The sequence below is a fragment of the Monopterus albus genome, unplaced genomic scaffold (assembly GCF_001952655.1).
Source record: "Monopterus albus unplaced genomic scaffold, M_albus_1.0 scaffold107.1, whole genome shotgun sequence".
NCBI lineage: Eukaryota > Metazoa > Chordata > Actinopteri > Synbranchiformes > Synbranchidae > Monopterus > Monopterus albus.
The window spans coordinates 1086294-1111077 of NW_018127987.1; the positions used below are offsets into that span (position 1 = coordinate 1086294).

The 24784-nt window shown below is 41.3% G+C and overlaps 1 protein-coding gene across 1 annotated transcript in view; it reads left to right on the plus strand.

Moving 5' to 3' along the window:
- Positions 1 to 18210: 18210 nt before the first annotated feature.
- erfl3 (Ets2 repressor factor like 3) overlaps positions 18211 to 24784 on the plus strand; it is a 50904-nt gene continuing 44330 nt past the window's right edge. The window contains exon 1 of the mRNA XM_020610848.1: positions 18211 to 18885. Within this exon, the coding sequence (XP_020466504.1) occupies positions 18864 to 18885 (22 nt within the window). The 5' untranslated portion in view covers positions 18211 to 18863. The remainder of the gene's footprint in view (positions 18886 to 24784) is intronic.

The following is a 24784-nucleotide window of genomic DNA, read 5'->3' on the forward strand; positions in this document are numbered from 1 at the left end:
TTTCTGTCAGCCTCTAATTTGTGCACCCGTTTTCATGCTGTGCCACAGGTTTCAAGGGGTTTGGCGAAAACTCATTTCTGAAACAGGAAACGTGTCTCAGCTTGTCATGTTGCTTTTCAACCAGATGAGAGCGCTGTTAGTCTTAATATCTTTACAAGCAGATGCCAGATCAGTTGCTGCTGTTGCTCTTTGAACTCTCAGTTAATCATATAAAAGATTTCATTAGCTCATGATGAATGATGGCGATAAAAACAAGAACTGGTAAAATATTTTACTAATCAATTCATTAATCCATAGGTTGACAAACTGCATTACTAAGTAATATTTAATTAATATTAAAATGCCCAATAAAAAAAGAATCACAAATAAAGTTAAAATTGTATGTTTAAATTTATCAATATGTGGTATTTATGAAAGACCATAAAACAGTAGAAGAAATTATTTTAAAATAAATTCATGAAAGGAATTTAAAGTTTTGAAAAATGATTTTATTGTGAAAAAGAAATAATTATAATTAATTAAATTAAAACTACAGTATTTGAAATGCATTTTAGTATTTTTTATAAATCTTCTTTTGATTTGACCTATTGATTGATGGATGATTATATTCATTTCTAAATTCTTCTTTATATTATCCATTTGGATATCAACTAACAGGAATTTAGTCTCTTTAATTTATTTGTAAAAACCTTTATTAATTCCTAATTGTATTGCTTAACCACACATCAGCTAATGAAACACTGTGTTTCACTAACCAACCACCAATAACCAGCTGCACCTTAATAGACCCAGTGTGGATGAATATAGATAGCATCGACAGTGTTATTTTTATATTATTAATAGGTTACTACATGGTATGTTTTAGAGCTGAATCAATTCATTGAATAGTCTATGATTTACTGGTTGTTACTGATTGCTAATATCATTTTCTGCTTTGAATCTTGTAAAACTAACACCACATCTGTGGCTGTAATTAACTTTTATGTTCATTATCAATCAATCTGTCTGTTATTGTTTCAATTAATCAATAATCATTTGATCATTTGGCCTATACAGCTATATAAAACAGAAAGAAATGCCTCAAGGTCAGACAAAACACCTGAGACGATCGATTTTATATAATGTAAGACAATGCAAAGCAATAGATTCTTACACTGAGAAACTAGAACCATCAAACTGATAATTGATTATCACGTAACCCAACAGTAATATGAAAATACTAACAGTGGACCAAAATAACACTTCTTCTTGGGTTTGACAGTATTGCATCATATTGACGCAGACCCTGTTTTAACCAAGTGATTCTTGCTCTGTGACACTGTGACTGACTCATGTAGGCGAGGGCTGCGGGGTCTCATCCTGCGTCCCCACACCCTCGAGATAACTTCTCATCCAGCAGACTTGTTGGTGATGGGGAGAGTCAGACCATCCTCATCTCTCCCTCCATTTATTTTCTCTCAGCTGAGTCAGGGGACATCTGCTAATTAACAAACAGCATCGCATACGTTTGGCCTTCTCCCATCGCCCTTCCTCATCCAAGAAGTGTTTGTCTCTGACTGTTTTGTTGTCCTCTTCCTCATCCTCATCCTCCTCCTCTCTGGGCTCATTGCTCTCCCTCTCTTGTTAACTGCCTCTTCTTCGGTCTGTCTCCCTCTATCTTGCTCCCCCCCTGCTGTGTGGCACAGTAGGTGGATGATTAGGTAGGATGCTGGAGTGTGTAAGTGTGACAGCTTTCAGACACCCACCTCCGAGTTGAGTCACGGACGGCGGTGGTGAGCATGTGATCCTATCACCAGTGTGACTTGAGTAGATCTGTGTTGCTGTGTTGTCACATCAATATGTAGGATTTGTTCTTTTCCAAAATATAGCCATTTTTCAAAGAGCAGATATCTCCAGAATCCAAAGTGTAACTTTAAATGTTTCAGAGTGTTCAGTGAATATACAGTACTCAAAATGTAATTCAAATTCATTCAAGCATTGGAGCTAATAATAGTTTTTATTTATTTATTAATGGTTCTTTATGCTTCATACTCAGTTTCAAATGCAAATATTATACTTTATACTCTTAACACTAGATTTATTTGACTGATATAGGTACTGTTCAACAGTCCATTCATCCATTAGCTCTACCATCACTTGATAACAATTTTAGCGACTCCTAGAAAAGACATTTTTACATTGTTAGCAGTGTGTTTTAACATTCATTAATTGTTGGCTCTTCATTATCTTTATACATAAGACTCCATTTATAGTTGTACACAAATGCGCCAATAAACACACACACACACATATATATATATATACTGTATATATATACAATTCAAAGAATGAAAGACACTTACAATTAGTATGAAATATGATGTGCTAGACATAAACGAAACCTTTATTATCAGCTAATAATTAATATTTATGTTTAAGCAACCCACACACTTGATTTATTGCTGATGATGCAGCCAAATTGATTAATGATTCCTTGACTGATCTCATGTGAATATCATAATCTGATATTCACATGAGATCAGTCAAGGAATTAAACAGTCTGCAGTTTATTCTACACTATAATATAGTACTGTTTTTTTCCCTTTCTTTTAACTTGTGTAGCCTGAAATTCCTCTGTGCTGTATATGCTTTGTAGTGTGCCACCCCAAAAATTTCACTTGACCCATCCGCCCGCCCACTAAATACAGGCACCGCTGGTTATAAACCATTCATCAAATGTTTAAACTGCTTGTAAATGTTAAACAGGGGGCTTAACTTAAAGCATAATTCATGTTGATGGTTTCTGTTATATATCCAAAATTAGGTTTTTTTTTATTCCAAATGTAATCACAAATGCTTTCTTAGAAAAAAAACAAACATGTTGTTGCTATGTAACTGCGGTGACTCAAAATCTTATGATACTGACACATGGTTATTATAGGAGAAAGAAAATTACTTGCTGTGGTACAGATGGACATTATAACTTTCTGTTTGTCACTGCGCAAAATGCTTAATGAATTACTTTCCGTGATCCTACAAACTAGGCTATGGCATGAAGCGGGTAACTGGAGAGCGACATGTCTGGTTAGGTGAGGAGTCAGTTAACACAGTAGTAATGCGACTGGGTTTGGAAGAATCCCAGTAAAGGTGGGACTGGCAACAAATAAGGTCTCACTGTGTCAGTGGTATGCGAAGACAGACCGCCAGCTGTCAGTTGAAGCAGTAATAACACTGCCAGGGTGTGTGTGTATACTTGTATGTCTTTGTGAGGACCAGTTTGGGAGTGAGGGCGTTTATGGAAAGTGAGGACATTTTGGCCAGTCCTCACTTTCCGACACAAGGGCTGTTTGAGGATCAAGACTTGGCTTCAAGGTTGAAGTTAGAATTAGGTTTAGGTTAAGGATAAGGTCAGGGTTGGGTTAGGCATTTAGTTGTGGTGGTTAACGTTAGGGTTAGGGGCTGTGAAGGTCTTATGTCAATGAATGTCCTCACAAGGACAGAAGTACCAGTATGTGTGTGTGTTACTGGTGCCAGTGAGAGACAGTGTCGGTGGTGAAGAGCCACTAGATAGATCTGGTTTCTCTCCCTGAGTAGTGGGGAGTTTGTGCGCTGTTGTGTAGGTTACAGTGTTATGTGTGTTTTTGTGCACCAGCTACAGGCGTGTCACCCATCACCCCCCTGGCGTCTAGATCCACACATGGGAAAGTACTGGTGTATTTTACTGAAACTGTAGTGCCAGAAGGGTGATTTAGGTCACAGCAGTTCTTTTTTGACTTTTTTAATGTCTCAGGTACAAAGGCTCTTCACTAGAGAGAGCGTTCAACCGAGGCAGCCATCTGCAACGCCATCTTGGCAGGACATCACACTTTATTAGGTGCTGACCTGGCCATCAGGAGCAACTTGGGGTTCAGTGTCCTGCCCAAGGACACTTCGACATGTGGACTGGGGAGAACAGGAATTGAGACGCCCACCTTCCGGTTCATCATTCTACCTACTGAGCCACAGCCAACCCTGAATGGTGGACTTACTATCATTACTTGGTTTTGTATAATTCATTAATTCAGGCCCATATTTGTGAACTGACCTGTTACACCAGCTAACAAGTTAACAACACTGTCAACTATTCATGTGGGGTCTTTCCCAGGGCTGCATCTGGTGATTATTTTCTTAAACATTCTTGGTATCTTGTTGTTATTTTGTTGGCATCTTTGTGCAGCTAAATGATTCTTCTTCTTCCCCCTCAGATGTTTTTATTCTTCCAGATTTGCGCCAGACACATGAAGAAACGCCGTCAACATGAAAACTAGTTCTGGATGAATTCTCTGGACAGTAACCTGCTCTCTATTCACGCGTGGACTCAATCAGATATTACACAACCGGGTAAAGTCTGTGTAAGTTTGGGCCAGCTGACCTGGACATTTACACATATACAGTAGCTTTTCTTGGTAATGTCTAGGTACGTTCAGGGTTACAGTGCAGGTCAAGTGAATGCAGAGAGCCCAACATCCAACAATAACCCAGTCATCACTTAAAGCAGTGACTATATTACTGCAGCATGTTACTAAGTAACCCTCTTTGCATGGATAGCACACAGGTTGGTATATTCAAACAGTCCAACTGTTAGGTTATTTCTTAGTTAGATAGATATGGATTAGAGATCTGTTGTCTAGAAATGTTTAGTGCAGACAGGGTGACTAGCTTTGCTGTAACTATTCAGCCTGCAGTGAGGACTGCAGGCACGCCAAGGTTACAGGAAAAGAGCTTTTAGGGTCAACTGTAATGCTAGTCTTAATATTTGTCTTAATGTGTAAGGTTATGTCCAATTGTTTAGATACACACCACGAAAACAACAGTCACGCACCTTGACTTTTCCTCATGTTTTGGCTAAACGATAGAGCAGCTGCAAAGCTTGCTTATCGGGTGGCGTCACGGTTTGACGCCCCTTGTAGCATGGGCTAGCCCAAAAATGATTAATATTATATAGGTTGTTGGGTCCAGACATCTTCAGCTTTTCTGCTGCCTGCGCGCAGGCAGAGGGGTGAGAGAGCTCTGGACGTGTACTGTGAATTTTACCTGTGATCCTCTGAATAAACCAGCACGGTTATTTTTTATAAATCTAAAGCAGTCTCTTTCGTCTCATTGAGAGTTCCTGGTTTGAAAGAACCGGAAGAAGCTACACAGAAATAATAGCTTATACAACCAAGTATGCCTCACTGGCTTCCTGTAGAGCACCAATAGCTGCACTCTGGAAACGCAGATCTGTCTTGAAATCTTGGGGCAGTACGGTGGCACAGTGGTTAGCGGCATTGCCTCACAGCGAGAAGGTTCCAGGTTCGGGCCCCACCTGGGACCTTTCTGTGTGGAGTTTGCATGTTCTCCCCATGCTTGTGTGGGTTCTCTCTGGGTACTCCGGCTTCCTCCCACAGTCCAAAGACATGCAGCTTAGGTTGATTGGTGTCTCTAAATTGCCCCCTGCTCAGGGAACAAACAGTAGAAAATGAATGAATGAAATGAATGAATGTTACTAAGTAGTCTAATGTGTTATTTCCTAACACTGGAGGCAAACTTTTCAAACAAAAACCTTCACTTTTCAACCTGGTGTCACTCTTCAGTTTTCAATAAATGCATTCATACATGTGTATATGTCATCTTTACAAGGACAATGCCATTGTTTTTTTTTCCTTTGACAAAGTTTTGCTATGCTTGCTTTGCAAGGACTGTGGATGATCACTGATCATTCATCACAGCAGAAAAAAACTTGAATCGATTTTATTTTATTCTTCTAACAGCTTTCTTTGTATAAATTAAAGATAGGTTTGGCCTTGATTTTTCAGTGGCACTGTTATTCAGCCACTTCAAGGTGTCTGTGGTTACACATGAAGAAAAAAGGAACAAGTGTCTGAAGCAAGTAATTGCTTCCTGAAGCTTTAGGCCTGAGCTTTCATTTATGCTGTTCTGTGATTTCTTCCTGTCATCTATTCAATATCGCTGAAGTGTTTGCAGTTTAGTACTTTAGGGTAAATCTGAAACAATGGTGTTTTCAGCTTCACTTAAATATGAGACTCTGGGTTTGTTGTATGTTTCAGAAGCTCTTATCTTTTCTGTCATTCCCTCTGCCTTCACCTTGTCAATAAAATGCCAAAAGCCTGAATGAAGCCAGGATGTCAACACTTCATGAAAATTAACATCAGAGCACGCTGGGAGAGATAAAGAAGTGACAGCCATTTACCAGAAGTGCCTCCTCCATTTACTTCATCACAATAGTTTTATGGGAACTGAACGTCAGCGAAACACGCACAGGAACACACACCAACAGTGGGCACAGCAGGGAAGCCGTCCTCCAGCTGAATGACACATCAGCCAGAGCTCCCACTTCCCAGAGAAAACATCCATAATGCTCACACCTCCTCTCTCTGCAGTCTTACATATGATGGCTTTCACTGTCTTTATTGATTTACAACACCTTGACAACAAATCTGATCTCCCTACAAACAGATCTATGTTATTCCACCCAGTGAGGAAGACAACAAGATTCAAAAAACTCCTGAAAAGGATAGGAGATGACCTTTTGTCAAATTAGTTCAAGATCAAGAGTGAATGCTGAGGTCAAGCATTTGTATAGCAGAGTATTGATCTTGTTTAAGTTTTGTTGTTAAAGTGAAACAAACAGGGAGTCAGAGTTTTCAGCAAAATACAAGTAAGGAACGAGGAGTAAGCTTGCAGTTCAACAAAGTTGACACTGAATGTTGCTGCGTGTGTGCATGTTGGCCAGAGGAGGCTTTCCTGAAGCAATAGGCTTTGCAAACAATTGTACTGCCAAAATATTCACCGCTCGAAGTCTCATTTTACTTGAACTTCACCTACTGCGGAAAGTAAGTGCAGCCAAATAATCAATTGTGACAGTGACATAGTGCAAATATTAGTGACATGTTGCAGCAAATGAGAATGTGTGTGTAACTTAGAGAGGAATGAGAAAACTTTAATTTTTATTTAGAAACAAAACTTTGTATTATATAATATTTTATGCCACTCAAAATGCTGGAGATTTCCTTCGTCTCACAGGCTACATTTTTGGACTCGCACTTTGAAGACCTACTTAGCATGTTGTGTTTTGTCTTCCGATATGTCATGGCACCCTAACGACTAGTGTGGCTGAATAGGGATAAGACTGACAGCCATCTTAGTAACTGCAAGCAAAGAGAGGGGGCCTGGGCTGTCTTGTTGCCACTGACTGTGGTTTTTAGTCAATAGGATGGCCTTTGTTTGTGTAGTGGTGTCTATCAAATTACTGGACGTGCATTCTAGGAGAGGTTTGGTTTAGTGTACCATCCCTTAGTTATAGGCCTGGGTTGGGGATCCTCTCATGATGTTGTGAGCTCCCCTCCCCTACCCCCAATTTATTTTTATATGCCACCATTTCATGTTGCTAACTTTATGTCTCCCTGTATCATTCTGCAGGTATCCTTGGCTCCGGAGCGCTCCATTGCCAATGAGCAGTCACCAACCACATTAACCTGTCCAGTGTTTGTTTGTTGTGTACTGATACTTTTCCTTCTTTTCTCTCTCCTCTATCCACTCATCCCAACCTTTCGAAGCAGAAGGCCGCCCACCAAGAGCCGGGGTCACAGCACTATAGATGGACCTGGATCTCTGAGCTATGCCTCACCCACTACCGGCTAACAAAAGAAAGAAGAAAAGTCAATCACATGAACCTGAAAATACCTAAAAACACAGCTAAAGTACAAGACAGCTACAAAAATTACTTCTCAGCCTTAGAAACTGTTGTACCCGGTACTTTTTACCATACTGACTCTGAGAGACGAGGCTGCCCAAGTAACTACAAAACAGTGTTGATTTATTCCATGAACACAGGTAAAATTAACATTACACGCTCAGGCATCTTGCACCTCCAAACTGCTCGCAGGCAGATGTAAGATGAAAGACCCCGAACCAAACCAGGCCTATACATTATATCCCCTCGGTTGGGCTAGCCCCATACTACACAGAAACGTCAACCGAGACGTCTCTGTTACCAGCTTTGCAGCTGGCCATAGCAGTAGTCAAAACATGAAGCAAATCAATGTGTGAATGTGTGTGTGTGTCTGTTGATTAAGTGGTGTGTAGCTAAAAACATTCTCACACGACCTCTAGTAACATGTCGTGATATTAAACATAAGAACATATTATGGCTAAGGCTACAGTTATACACGTCATAATAATAATATTAAACATCCTGTCTGCTGACAGTCCTCAACTCTTCTCTCTAGTTATCCTTGACCAGATGTACCCTGTAGAAACTCATAAGCATGACTAAGCATTTAACAGTCTAACTAGACATCCTATCTCCACTAAACATTTCTAATACATAAAGTATCTATCCAATATCTATCTGACTAAAAATACCTAACAAAACAGTAGTTTGATGAATAATACTGAGCTTCTCCAGACTTTTAACTACATTTCCTCTTCACCAAATAGAGTTGTCTTGTTAGCCATGGTCCTCTGTGGCAATGGAAAAAGACCATAATATGCAAAAAGCTAGTGAGCTAGCCTTACATTTTCTTCTTTAACACACTACAAAATGCTTTGCAACATCGGCTCTTATTATAATGTGGCTTGTTGGATTGTCCCTCTTCTCAAATGAGCTTGATTGCACACACAGGGTACATGTAGAGTAAATCCCAGTAGCAGGCAGGGCACAGATAATTAGTCGTGGATTTGCATGATGTAAAACATGAGTCATCAGACCGTCACAATAAACAAAGGCACACACAGGTCAGAAAAAAATGAATCAGTGCTACTGTGTATCAGCAGCTCCCACACTGTGAATGAGCCCACTGCACAGCACCTCCACAAAGGGACCTACTACTGTACAGCAACACACAAACAGTCACATACACACAGGCACACATGTATGAGGAGAAATCCGACAAAGCAAAGGATGATGGTGATTATGACACATAACTATGCCACCCACAGTGGTGCCTGTGCGAGGGCAGAGCACATCAAACTGAGCAAGTGTAACACATGCTCTGTGTCAGTCCTCCTCCTCTGCATTGGCATGTAATGTATGACACATAACTGAACCACCTACAGGCCTGCTGTCTCCGTGCCCAGCTGATGATGATGATGGGAGTGGGGTACACTGAGGGTCCTGGCCAAGGAGATGGAGTCTGTCGGACTGTCCTTTAGGTGAAAGAGGAGCTGGTGTGAGTGTATAATGTGCTGGTGTGATGCTCGGTATATGTGTCAGGAAAATGCAGTGATGAATACTTGTTTCAGTTAGACCAAATGTTTTTGAAGTAGAATCCTGCCAAATGTCATCAACCACCAGGAAAATGTGAACTCATGTTTGAAACAAGTCTCTGGGTGTTATGTGGCTGAAGGAGCATCTGTCCTGCCCTTTAAGGCTAAGTTTGGGGGGTGATTTGATCTGAGGAGGGGGTATGTGACCCTCACTTAGTCTAGTGTGAGGAGGACTAATCAGCGTATCAGAGACAGTGGAGAAGCTGAAGCTGATCCACACCTCTTTTGCACATACAGCGCATACATTCACATGCACTTGTATGTCTATCTTTATGAGGACACTCATTGACATAATGCATTCCCTAGCCCCTTATCCTAACCAAAACATCAGAACTAAATGCCTAAACATAACCTTGACCCTTCCCCTAACCTAAACTTAATTCTAACCTTAACCCTTAAAACCAAGTCTTAACCCTTGAAAAGGTGTCTCACAAAGTGAGGACCAGCCAAAATTTACTCACTTTCCAAAAATATCTTCACTCTGTAGCAAAACATGCTTTTTTTGGTCCTCACTATATAGCAAGTACAAGAACACACACACACACACTCCCTCTCACTTATGCAGAAACGCATAGTCTGGGAGTGATCCAAAAATCTAATCTAATTCGGGACTTGCTTCAACACATATGTATGAGTGTAAAGAGGATAGACAGAAAAGTTTGTCTTGTACTGGAATGAAAAGTGAGAAAGTTCAGCTAAACCTTTTTGTACTCATTGTTTATTTTTTTACTTATAGTAATCATTTAAAAATGTGTCTGTGTTCTTATCTTTCACTGTAATGTTATCTTTTAGTTTATCATTTAATTATCTCCACAAAGCAGTGAATTACGTGATCACCTCTCTCCATTTCTTTGAGACTAACATAACAAATCAGCATAAAGTTTGCCGAGCAGATTAAGGAATTTCTGACTTTTTGTCAAGCACCACCACTGAGTCAGATGTCCAGTCTTAAAATGAGCAAACCTCCTGACCAGTTAGCTGTAAATTCACAATGTTTACTGCCTATTCCCAACACATAATGATCCTGTAAATGTTCCTGTAGATCTGCCATGAGGACAAATGTTCTGTAGCTAACAGATGTTTAAAACAAACAGCAGAATAACATTTTCATTCACACATTTACAACATTTGAGCTCCAAAAAAAGATGGAAATCAGGAGGGTTAGGCAACAAATCACTTGGTATTAAGGCTGTATCTGTTAAGTACTTTTATAATCAACCACATCATTTTGGACTGTCCCTCCTCAGTGCACACCTTACTCCATCACTGCACTTCCCTGCTTGAAATAAATGAAGAATATTTTGTCACAGTGAAAGCTGTGTGAATAGAACCTTAAACTTGTGTAAAATTGATTTTTGTCCTATTGGTGACAATACCAGCAAGCTCTAAATAGAGCACTGACATATCATCACCTTTATAGTTGGTATATGGTAAAAGGATTTGCAGGCTGTTGACTATTTACACATCCACCAATTATAATACAAAGCAGTGACAACATTCACTTGGAGTCACTTTCTTTAATTCACTTTTTTCAGTAATATTTCTGACGTTGCATCTGCTAACAAGTCGCTAACCATGCTTGTCTGGCTTTTGGTGCGGGACAGATAGTGTACTGTGGGTTTTTGGGAGCTTTTTTTTTTTTGTTTTTGCTGTCTGCTGCGGCTGAAGAAACCACTGACTGAAGGTGGAGTGAGTGAACCAAACACTGAGGTTGAGGGCAGAAAACCAAAATAATGAGCTGAAAGTCACTAAGAGGCCCTGCACACCTGAGAAGAAACAATGATTGCCACATTATCCTTTTTAAATATAAAAATATTTATTTTTCCTGTTTTAAATTTATTTTAAACGGTTGTCAAGTCATTATCTGTTGATTAATCACCTAACTGACGCTAAAAGCAACAGCTCGCTGTGAGAATAGGTCTTAGTAGAGGTCTGTCCTCTGTTGAGTGCTTAATGGCTGCTTCTCATATGCAAGTAAAGCATAATTGAATTCAAATGACACAGAAAGAAGAAGATAAAAAAGTACACCGAGTCCAAGGCAATTGTACTGAGTGGAAACAGGTGATAGTAAACCCAAAGTAGTGGTGAGAAGAAGAATATATTTAAATCAAACACAAGAAGGAAAACAATGGAGATGGATGAGAGGAGGAGAGTGGAGTGTGCTCTTTGGTTACTGAGGGGTACAGAGGAGTGAAGATGGGAAGAGGAAGCTCTGTACTGTGCCAGTAGGAAGAGTTTGTTCCTCAGTGAGATACAGGAGACAGTGTCAACACACGCTGTGCTCAATATAGCTACTGTCACGCAGCCAGGCATACCTCCCTTTCCTTTCCAGCCTGACACTGGCACCTTCCTTAACACCCCTCCTGCCTCGATCACGTTCTTCTGCCCCCACACCCCTCATCCGAACAGGTTACATTCTTCCTTTCCCTCCCCTCAGTCCTCCCCCACGGTTCGTCCATCAGTGTCACAGCCCCAGAGCTAAATTAACTGATCTCCCCCCTTTGCTCTTTCTCCCCTTCTCTCTCTCTGTATATATTACCAGCTTGACACCCTGCCAGACATTGGTTTAATATAAAACACATTCTCTGGGCCCTCCACTCACTCTCACATTACCCTCTCTTTCCAACTCCCTCCAACTCACTTTTATATGGCACTGGCTGCTTGCTTTTTCCATACTTAACCCACCCCAAAAGGAAGTTTTTGTTCTTCGATAGCTCCCTCATTGCCATGGTAATCCAGCAGAAAGACAGTGCAGTGTTTCTGTCTGGGGCCTCTCAGATGAAAATAGTCACAATAGATTTCTTTAAGTGGCCTTGGATCTTAGAAATCAGCTGATGCAAACTTGTAGCTGTCATGGACAAGCCAGAAGTGCATATGCAAAAAATGTTGGTGTAACACCATCAATTCATCTCCCCATTTATCTTCTTCTCCTTCTTCTACATGGATCTCCCGCCACCCTTCCGTTGATCCCCCTCTTCCTCTGTCTCACTTGTCCTCCAACCTCACCCCTTCCCTCCTCCACCACCTCACCACTCGCTGTGGTAATCCCATTACTCATGTGCGAATACCAGCTGGGAACGAGCAGGAGGGAGGGAGGGCGAATGTGGACAGAGGATAACTGTGTAGAGGCCCCAGGGTCTCAACTAGACAGTTGCGCATCTTAGACATTTAGTCAAACTGTTGTTGACAATAAAAAAGAAAATGTCTAGTGACATGACAAACAGTTTCACTGTCATTTAAAAAGTGTTTAAACTTAGACCCTGAATGACTCTGTGAGGGGCAAAAAGCAGACAGAGAGGCAGAGGGAGTGATATCTGGCTGTGTCTTCTGACGGTTGGACTGGCAAGCTTGAAAATAAACAAGGTCTTTGATGACAAAGAACCCATTGACTCTCATTCCCTCTCTCCCACTCCTTATTCTCCACAGCTTTACTCTCTTTTCCCCTCTCTACCCCACTCTCTGTCCTTTTTTCGCTCTTGCCGTTTCATAGGGGTGAGGATGGAGGGTGAGTGTGGTGTGTTTGTTTGTGTGTGTGTGTGTGTGTGTGTGTGTGTGTGTGTGTGTGTGTGTGTGTGTACCATGGGGGAGGCATTAACTGCCACCCTGCTGCACTTGTTGTCCCCTCAGCTGCCGGCTTTTTCTTTCATCCGGTCTGCTCTCACCCTCCCTTTCAGTCTAGCAACCCATCTTCCCTTCTCCTTTCACTGTCACATAAGAGGTTAAACCTTTTTTTTCCTCAATCAAGGTTCTCCACATGAATACTTAATGTTGAACAAAGCTTTAACTTTGTAGGTGTTACATACAATACTGTCTGAAGTTGATTATGTCATTTGCTGAAAATCAAATCAAAGCACTTACAAAGAATAAGTGAATGAACAAAGAAAGCCACAGAAGAGGGAGACTAAGTGTGTGTATATGTATGTCTATGTGTGTGTGTCTTAATGTATTTGTTCATGTCTACAGTGGCATGAGTCATCATATATCCTACATACACCTCTGCTGGTTATTTAACACCCCGTCCAGGAATTATAATCCTGTCTGGCTTCCACTGAAATCAGGTTTTGCATTGTACATGCATTGTTTATGTGCGTGTATTTTTGTGTGTCTGCACTGCCTGTGGTGGCACTGGTTAGTGGGCTACCACACCCATTGTCCACGGTAATTACACTGACTCAAGCCATCTGTGTTATAGAGGCACAGACCAGAAGAAACCAGTGTGTGTATTAGTGCTGCCTGGAGAGCATGCTATGCAGTTGCTCCAGTGATGCTCATTCAGTAAAGTCTGTGGGGTTTTTTTGACCTTCCTGAGCTGCTGTATGCTCACTTATGTAGCAGGTGTGATTGTTGGGCACTTGGGATGACGCATCATTTAGGACATGTAAGATGAAATATAAGGAGGGTAGGGGGTGGATAAGGGCTCTTAATCAATAGGGAAGATAACTGGTGATGTCCACACCCACCCAACGACAAGCATTCACACAAACACAACAGTGACAACATCTCCGCTCTCCCTTTCATTCTTTGTCTTTCTCTGCCAAGCGTCTGTCTGTCACTCTGATTAGGAACGGACAGTCACATAAAGCATACAGGGGATAAAAAAGGGCGGGATGGAAGATAGGGGGAGTTACTGATGATTTGGAGCCAATAGGACAAGGTTCTTCTGTGACACACTCGGTGTATCCTACACATCATCAGCTTTAGTTGCCAAGTAATGGCCAAAGGTATGTGACAATACAAATGTGGGAATTCATGTTCCATTTTTGAATATCCTATATTTTACCGTGTGCTCACAATGATTAGCTTTTAAATTTAGAATTGCTGGAGGATTGCAAATATCAAACCTGAAATGCACTCGGATGCCAAATGCATTTGGCTTTTCTAGCACACAAACGTTTTATAATTGGGGTAGATAGATGAATAGATGTGGGAAGAGAAGTAAATTGCAACAAAGGACTCTGGCCTGACTTGATTTGGGGATGACGTCAATAGAAAGATAACAGTAAGAAGAGCTCATGAATGCTGCTTTTAACATTGATTTGTCAGACCTTTAGTTAAGATTTTTGATGCATTTTGACAGTGTTAATCACAGTGCTCAAAGATATTTTCAATTTCCTGTGAGAAAGGATGTTCTTTCCTAAAAACCTAAATTAAGATGTATTAATTGGCAAGCCCTCACATCCTACTGAGACTTTTACTTGTAACTTTATTAAAGATGAGTGTGCTGCAAAGGTCACCATCTACAACAACAACAACAACAACAACAAAAATTGAGACTATTAATATTAAGTGGAAGACAAATAATATTTTGTCTGCTGCATGTGGCAATATCACAAAGGTTTCTTTACACATTGTTTTCAGTTTCAAAATAATTAAAATAAGCACATTTATTCAGATTCAGTGAGAAAGGGAAAAATAAGTGGTATGAATAAAATTTGGACTTTCAGTGTATTTAGCCAAAACAACTAAAGTGAAGCATCAGCAATAAAAAAGACACTTCTGATTCTATTGATGTGATTGTGAAATAGTGATTATTACAGCAAATGATAAGTTACACCAAACATTTTCATGTATTCACTCCTGAGTGCATCAACCTTGAGTTTGTGGATAAAATAATGACCTGAGGAGAGAAAGTGAGTGGATGGAGCCGGAGGAGGAACAGAAGAGGTGTGAGAGTGAGGGAGGGTGGACGGAAAGAGGGACGGATAGATGGACGAGTGGTAAAAGATGACAGGAGTTTAATGGACAAGATAGAAGCAAAGTAAAGATGGAATGGGGAGAGAAAACAAGAGAGGTGAATAAACAGCAAGAGCAGGGGAGGAGGAGGAGAGGGCAGGAGAGAGTGAGGGTACTGAGTGTGTTTATCGGTGTTCAGAATGTACTGTGCTGTAGATTTGTCTGTAAATGTCATCTCCTGTGCTTGGGTTACAATAGATGATGCTCACACAAGTCACAGACAGACACACACTCATATAAATACACAGAACTATCAAAGACAAAAAGCCATTTGTCCACACTGCACTTAATCCCTAAATCAGTCCCATTTGACTCAGGTTTGTTTTCTCTCCTGCTCTCTCACTGGAGCTTTACCTCATGTCCTCTCTTTGATTTCATCTCTCACATCTCTCCCTCTGTGAGAGAGAACACTGACGAGCTCTTCACCTCAACCAGAATGACAGACACTGGAAAATGGTAAAATTAGATATATGAGATAGATGCATGCCAAAACAGACGGCAACTCATCAGAGGCAGCATCAAACAGAGAAACATGGGAACAGTGCGACACTCTTGTTCCCAGCTGATTGCCCTATTGTCAGCCTTTATGTGAGAAAAAACACTCAGGTCTTTCCAGTGGTTTTCCTGCTATGAAAAAGAAGAAGACAGGGCAGGATAAATGCTTCCTGAATGTGAACATCCAATTTTAAAGATCTTTTTCCCCTTTGCCAGTTTCTTATCAGACAGAGCAGAATGGGTTTCCTGAGCCTGTCAGAGAATGGCCAGTGAAGGGAAGAGAAATCCTGTTTGTAAATCACACCACAGGGACACTGCTGCTGTCAGGGGACTTTGTTTACTTTGTTTTACTACCGCTGTCTTATCCTGTTGACAAGATGAGGCAGCAGCGTGTGTCACTGATGTAACACGGTCAAAAATGCATAAAAACACATATACAATCCTTCAACCCTTGTACCAGGTGCTGGCGTACCAGAAGGCAAAAGGAGGAGATGCACTTCACCTCCCGTGTATGACGCCTCACCCACCCACGTGTACTTATTGATTACGCATGGCAGGCTCATATCAGTGGCACATGAGGAAGCAGAAGGTCAGTGTCCACAGCAAATGTGGCCATGACCAGGGTCTTCACTATCATCTGATCAAGTGAAATGGCATGACCGGATATCTCAGTACACAAGACAGTTAATATACACAATCATGTGTACATACAACATATCTTAACACACACTCTAGGACATTGTGCATGTATTTGCTTGATTGTGAGTTAAAGGCCAAACACAGTTGGTTGACTGCACCTTAAAAAAGAGGAAAGGGGAGGTGAGAGATTGGCAGTAGAACAGGATGCAGGTTCATATTCAAATTAACCACAAGTTTGTTTGTTTTTCTATGATGACATTTTTGGTTTACATTGCTTTGATTTGAAGCCCATGTATTTATTTCAGTGGACATTTAAATAAGGGTAAAGGCTTCTGTAGCTGCCAAAAGGTAGGGACAGTAAAGAAGTAATGAAGTATGTGGCATTGTATTCAAGGTGTGTAAAACTACAAGAGATGTAATTGAATAGGTATGGCTCATGTATTTGTTTTGCTTTAGACTAGATAGATTAGATTAGATAGCCAACCTACATGCTAGGTATGTTGAACATCTGTGCATAAGTAAACCTAGAAAAATTGGTGCTGTTTTAGATAGATAGATAGATCAAAGGTCAATCGTCCAAGTAAAAAAGTAAAAAACAAAACAGATTTTCAAGTGGATGTTTGTCTTAAAACAATAGGCCATATAAACAGTGAAACAGGGTTTTCCTCCTGTAGTCATCCCTCCTGTTCACACTGACCATTAAAGGATCTCTTACTAAGGAGCTTTCAATTAACTTAATGAGAGAAAAAATCCACAGTCCTCACACTGTGCAAAAACACTGAATGATTTTGTTACTAAATATGCAGCAGTTTTGGAATAGACCTGCTTTATTTGTTTAACTCAGACTCATGAAGCTTCATATTAACTAAAGATAAACTCTGGAATACATTTTTCCATGGAGGGAGAAGTGTGATTTAGTCCCATGTACTATACTTAGGCTATATTGCCTATTTTAGTTCATCTATAAACAGAAGAAATGATTACAAGAAGCAAAAAATGTTTCAGTGTTCATACTGGCACATGCATGGAGAGATTACAGATTGGGCCTATTGAGTACAGGCCTAGGGGCCTAAGGATTTACAGGACCCCTGAGCCAGAGCCTCTATTTGAAGTGGCTGTTGACATTTCGTGTAGGAAAATCAATCAAATGACCTGAAAAAGACAAAACACTCCCAAAGAGACACAGAACTCCTACAAACACATGCAAAATGCCAAAAAGATGCAAAATGACCTCAAAGACTCAAAACAATTCCACAGAGCCACAAAGTCCTACAAAGACATGCAAAATGAGGACAAATAAATGCAGAATAATGACAAAGAGATACATAAGAACCAGTCACAGATATATTGCAAAGACACACAAGAAGGCACAGAATGACCAGAGATGCACCACAACCACAAAGATAAAAATACCACAAAGACATGCAAAATAACTATAAAGAGAAACTAAATGACTACAAACAGAGTGAAATTGGCCACCCCTTGTGTTATTTGTAGTCATATTGACTTTTTTTTCAACCTGTAACTTAATTGTAGGAGGGGTTGGGGGCCTTTTACATGTCTGTGCCCTGGGGCCCATAATCCATAGATGGGTATCTGACTATTGTTTTAAGACACTCAACCACTGGCTTTTCCTGAATGCTTAACTTTTGTCTCTAGTAGTGAGCAAGTGAGTAAACTGTGTTCCATCATTACAGAAAAATGTAGCAGTGTCACACCTGAAAAATGCAACAATACTGAGTTTGAATGTGCTGTTTTCAGTGTTAATCACTAACTGACGCTTCCATATTTAATTTGCCAACTTAATAAGCGTAATTATCCTGATATAAAAGGATCTAATTAGAACCGCAACCACCGATTGACGCAAATATACACCTTGAGCCGTGTCGTTCTCGCGCCTCTCTCGAATCATACGACTCGGACGTGATGTCACTACGGCAGCGCTGTGTGGCGGTCTCCATGGCAACACCGCGTGCTGCATTGACGCCAGCCCAGGCCCAGGCTCGTGGTGAGTGGGCGTGACTAGCCACGTTAGCCCCCCCCTTACCGTGTGGGCGGGCCCCGCTCAGAAGAGAGCGAGCGAAACACGACACCCCGAGGACGGAGAGAGGCACGGGGGGAGGAGAGAGTCGCAGTGAGTGGTGTGAGAGTGAGTGGAGGACTAAAAAAGTCTGCAAAGAAAGAAAGGTTGCTATCTAACGTTAATTTCTGTCCAAGAAGTAATAAAGCGTCACGGTGGAGAGATGTCAAACAGCAATGAAGATGCGGTTGAGGCGGAGTAAGCGGCTACCGGACAGTTAGCGAAAGAACTTGGTAGGAGAAAGAAAGGCTTTTTTGACTGGCTCGACTCAGGACGGCTGGCCGTTTTCCGCCGCAACTTGAGCAGATCTCAACGTTTCTAGTTACGGGACGGGAGGCGAGGACCAACAGGGAAGTCTTGACCGCTCAGCTCAGGTGGAAAGCGACTCCTTCGGCTGGCAGAGAGCCGGGGAAAGGACCGTGAGAACGCGACTGTTCGGGAGGAGAGAGCTCCGCTGAAGCAGTAGCTTCAAAAGTTTGCCGTGCCTTCACCTAGTTTTCCAGAATAGGAACTTGAGGGGGAGGAAGTGGCCGAGAGATTGACTTGTCTTTCCACACACAACTTTGTGGAAGTCATCCAGTTTAGTGAACTTTATCCGCTTGCTGTATAGCTAAGTAGCTAAACAGGAAGAATGAAAACACCTGGAGATACCGGTAAGTTTGCTTGAATCCTGCCACGATGTTTGACCCCACATTGTCTTTATTGTTTACTTGTCATGGTTGTTGTCGGCAAAGCTAACAGTTAACTACACTCCTGAATAATTAACAAGTCAGATCATTAACGGCGTCCGCTTACAATCAAAAAATACGATGAAAACCTGTTGCTTTTCGCTGTTCACGGGATCAATGCAGTAGTCTGCGGTTAGATAAGAGTACAATTTGGTGCAGTTTTAGTACTGTACTCCGGTTCAAGAGGAAGTGGTTGAACTACTGTACAGTTGTTCCAGCGACATCCTCTGCATCTCCCTGACAACCCAATTTCACCATCCAGCACCTTTCAGAGAAGTGCCTGAAAATCCCTGAAGCACTTTATGCATATGTGTGTGTGCGTGTGTTAGAGAGATGAGGACGTGTTGACTGCTTTCCCGGTGGTGTTGAGGTGACTGCTCCTAGACAGATATACAGGCAGCATGTATTAACCCTGGGTGTACATTTGTCAGGTACTTGGCCTGTCACAGAGAGGAGCAGGGGGGTTTCCAATAGTCAGCTGAAGGCTGTCTAATTCCTGAAATACTTGCATAAGTTCGTTCTTGCTCTTTTCTCTTGAAGCCAAAGCAGCGTTTCTGTAGAAAAAAGGAAGTGGGAACACTACCTTTTGTGCCAGCTATGCACTTTATTTGCGTCAGCCACAAAGAGTCTGTTTTTAAGTGACAAAACAAAGCTGATTAATTTGTTTCAGTTGCCATAATTTAACTGACCTGAGCTGAAACATTAGTCAATTCATTGATTATTGATCTACAAAAAAATCAACAATTTGGTAAATAATCTTTTGTTTTCAAGCAAAAATTGAGGAAAAAACGCTAAACATTTGCAGATTTTAGCCCCTCAAAACAGAAGATTTGTTGCTTTCTGTCACCTTCAGGCAATAATCGTAAAAACATGCCAAACATTTGCAGATTTCAGCCTCTCAAAAGAGAAGATTTGTTGCTTTCGGTCATTTCAAAGCAAAACTGTGACAAAATGCCAAATATTTGTAGATTTCAGCTTGTCAAAAGAAGAATTATTGCTTTCCTCTGTCATAAATTATCTTAACCTGAATACTTTGGATTTTTTTTGGGGTGGGGGTGGGGGGGTGGGATGGGGAACTTTGGTTAAACAAAACATGTAAAGATGCCACCTTCACCTATGGAAATGTTTTTGGTAATTTTTTGATGTTTCATATACAAAACAATAGGTAAACTGATAATGAAAATGAATATTTGCATCAATGGAGTTTAAGCACATAATGCCTGAAAAAGTATACCAGTCAGTTGTAGTCTATGGCCCTCTGTGTAAAGCAAAATATACATATTTAATAAGTTGTGTTTCCTGTGGGAACAATGTGATGGCTTTCTAAGTAGTTACTGGTAAGCATTTGGCATAGAGCCATGTGTGTGTGACTGATAAACTATGTGGGACTCTTTTCCACTTGGGATGTTTCCCTCCCTTCCCCCATCCTGTTCCCTCCTGACTCCTGCTGCACCCAGCCTCAGCCCCTCAGCCCTCCACATTCCTGAACACACACTCCCTGCAGCAGCCCCGCGGAGGCTGCCATGACATCACACCACATCCCACCACAAGTAGTCCTTTTATTACTCTGAACTCTCTTTGTGTGGCAGCAAATAACTTAAGTCCTTCTGGGAAGGTACTAAAATTGATTGTGCTTGTGGGTTTCATGTATACAGTAGGTGTGTGTGTTTGTGTAGTTGGTTGGTTGTTTTTGTTATCTGCTCAGCAAAGGTGATGAACAGGAACTGGTGCTACTGTACAGTGGTTTTCTTGTAGTGTGAAGTGTGTGTGCTGGCACCCAACCAGTGCTAACAGAGATTAAAACAGAAAGGAAAGAATACAGACAGAGCGATTACTTATTGATTCATTGTTTGGCTTATAAAAAGTCAGATGTTTAATATTGCCCTTCACAGTTTTCTTGATCTCAAGGCAACGGTCTAAAAGAACAGTTATATACAGTTTATGGCAAGATGTGGAAAAAGCTGCATATCCTCTGATTTAAAAGAACTTCACTGGGAGGATTTTTTGATAGAAAAATGACTTAAAGACTCATTCACTTACCAAAGTTGGTGCAGATTCCATGAGTCAGATTATTATAGGGAAGCCAACAGATTGTAGCTAAAAGTTTCATCTAAGTATTTGTTGTTTATCAAGATTAAATTTGATGAATTCTTTGTTGATTAACTGATTAATTAATCCTTTCAGTTGCTAAACATAGCAGCTCTGTCTCAAAGACATCAATATAAATGTGATCTTAAAGCAGTATCTTTGAATAGTTAAATTATTGAACTGTTTAATCTGTAGTGGCCTCCTGATCGGTCTGATCACGTACTGTTCCAATCAGAACGCTAGTTTAACCCTTATCCAGTGGGGATCTCATCATTAAGAGTAAATACTCTTGTTGAATGCAGAAGAATATAACAGTACTTGGACATGTGTAGGATCAAAAGTGTAATCGTCCATGATGTTTGGTGCTGTAGGATTATGTCCCATAGGGTAAACGGCTGCTTCCAGGGAGCTTACTACTTCCTCTCCATCAATGGACGCCTCTCTTGCACTCTTGTTTTCCACAGTCACTTCATTAGCTTGAATAGATGATAGGATTTCTGCTGTGATAGAGAACTGATGTGATAAAGCAGGAAATGGGGCTTCAGCTGCATCTGTTGGTGCTGGCATGTCAGTGTTGGTTTTGTGGTGTTGGAAAGTATCTGATTTAATTTCTGTTTCTATCCAGTTCCTGCTGTTTACCTAGTGTTCGTTAGTGTTTGATGTAGTCTGGGGGATTGGATTGAGGCAAAGTATTCTACAGGTTGCATTAGTCAGCAGACGCCTACACAGTCATACATCCACCTTTGTGTGCACCTCAAAGGCTGTGCTAATGATTGATCAAGCTCTGGTTATATGGACACACACACACACACACACACACGATAAAAACTTGCCTACTGTATGCCGCCGCCTCATCTACACCCCTGCCACATAGACTCTGTACTCCAACTTTTGTGTTTCGCTCATTTTCCTCACTCCCTCCCCAATGGGTTACAATTTTTCTTCTGCCACCTCTGTCATTCTTTTTTTCTCTCTGACAGGATAAGGACTGGTGTGTCTCTTTGTGTGATGGAATTGCATAGTGGGACCCCTTGCTCTGGAGTGGCCATTGTGTATGGGGGTGAGGAGTGTAGGGCAAGGGTGGGAGTGGGGCAAGCCCTGGGGCTGATTGTGTATGGACTTGTGGGGCCAGGGACCTCTTATTGTACTCGTAGTGCTGCAGAGTAGCTCATAGTTTGTTGGTGCTTTTGACACGTGAAGAGGGCGTACTTCTGCATTCTTGTGGACCCTGTGTGTGTGTGTGTGTGTGTGTGTGTGTGTGAAGGAAAATGTGGTCATCCTAGTCTCTCTTTCATTAGTCATTCAACTGTATAGTAGGAATGGATATTTCAAGCAAAAATGCTAATGCTATTTGATATTTGCTGGGAAATATTCTACAATTATTTGAAGATCACCCCCTCACACACACACACACACACACTGCTGAGAGTCCCATTTCAGACGAGCGTTGTCATGTACGCATGCTGTGACTTTACCTGCAAGTCCCCAGTGTTCTGTGGTGGCAGAAAACACATTATCCAGGGGTGCATCTAAAATTGCTTTCTACACATGTACATACACTTTTCTGCTGAATGCATGTTACTCCAATGAAAATGTAGTAGGTACTGCAGCCACTCCACTGTCTGGCAAGCGCAACTTTAGACATGCTACTGTTAGGTATTTTTAGTCAGATAGATATTGGATAGATCCTTTATGTATTAGAAATGTTTAGTGGAGAAAGGATGTCTAGTTAGACTGTTAAATGCTTAGTCATGCTTATGAGTTTCTACAGGGTACATCTGGTCAAGGATAACTAGAGAGAAGAGTTGATGACTGTCAGCAGACAGGGTGTTTAATATTATTATTATGACGTGTATAACTGTAGCCTTAGCCATAATATGTTCTTATGTTTAAGTCACGACATGTTACTAGAGGTCGTGTGAGAATGTTTTTAGTTACACACCACTTAACCAACACACACACACACATTGATTTACTTCGTGTTTTGACTACTGCTATGACCAGCTGCAAAGCTGGTAACAGAGACATCTCGGTTGACGTTTCTGTGTAGTATGGGGCTAGCCCAACCGAGGTGATATAATGTATAGGCCTGGTGGGTTCAGGGTCTTTCATCTTACATCTGCCTGCGAGCAGTTTGGAGGTGCAAGATACCTGAGCGTGTAATGTTAATTTTTACCTGTATTCATGGAATGAATCAGCACTGTTTTGTAGTTACTTGGACTGCCTCGTCTCTCAGAGTCAGTATGGTAAAAAAGTACCAGGTACAACACTACTACATGGTGATCTTGCCACTGACTGACCCTGATGTTTACATGTGACTACATACTGGTCACGTATCCTTCATTCATTCATAATAGCAGTAGCTAGGGTTGTAATAATTGATCTGGATCAGTACTACGATCAAACACCCTGTGATCCGATGACATCGAGCAAAATGTAAATCCTCGATGTTTTGTGTGCTTTTATTTTGCCAGTCACCCACATACTTATGCATTTCTGGTGATGCACTGTTCTTTTTAAACTGGACAAGAAGCACCAGTCGGTGAGACTGGGAATTCGCACTAAAAGTGGGATGTGACCAGTGCAAAAGCTACTGAAGTGTTATATGTGTAATTGTGTGTGTGAGCATATGCTTTTCAGTCTCCACACACAACTGCTGTGATGATAAGCGCAGTGATTAGCCTTATCTGTGAAAACTCCCTCACATTGCTGACCACAGCAAAACCACTACCTCCCATTATCCCAATACAGTTTTATAGCCTGGTTTATGGGACAGTGCCAAACTGTGATCAGATGTTCCGTAAAAAACAGCTTCTTTTCCTTCTGAAAAAGCTGGCAAATTCTGCTAAGCTGCCAAGAATAGACTTTGATTGCTGGTATGAACATTGCAGCTGTTAAGAATATTGTTAAAGCTATTACACCTTGGTGATGATGCCTATTAAAATACATATTAGCAAGCAGTTATTTTAATAGTGTTGATGGCAGAGTAATACATCGAGTGTTAAACGATAATGATTGATTTGATAAAAGATGTAATGATCCAATGCAGAAGCAGCATGACCAGCCTTTCCTTGTCACAATATTTCTTCATAAAAGTTTTGATATGGGCGACTAATGACTTCTGGTAGGGGGGCTCCAGTTGTGGAGCAGTCTGTATTTAGCCAGACCAAAGGGAACAATGTGCTCAGCCAGTTGTCACTAATGGACCTCCTCACCATTAGTCCTGTGCTGCCTTTGACCGGAGAGATCACAACCAACAAGGCAGCATTACCCTTGACGGCCCGGGTGTCTCTGACCGCTGTCCCGCACTGCTGTTGGCCTGTACCCTCCCCCCAACACCCCTTGCTCCAGACACCCACACATTAACCTCAGATCTGATGATCAATTTCTTAAACCTGTTTGATGATAAGCTGCATGGCTGTGATGTTCTGATAAAATAGCATAAAAAGAATCAAATGCATCCTCAGACCATGTGTGGGTATCTGTGGTCAACTGAACCTAGTTTTACTGCGACGCCATTGGTTGTAGTCGCAGCATGATCCCATATCAACTTGATTGGTTATTGGTCAGGGGTTATAAATGGGGTGAATCTGCAGGTCTGGATGCAGTGGACTGTCGATGGTTAACTCTAACACTTTTCTAGCGTGAGCACGGAACACACACACACACACACACACACGCACACTTGCGCACACTGCTGCTTTTTATTGGAATTTTTGGACCTCCCACATTCCTG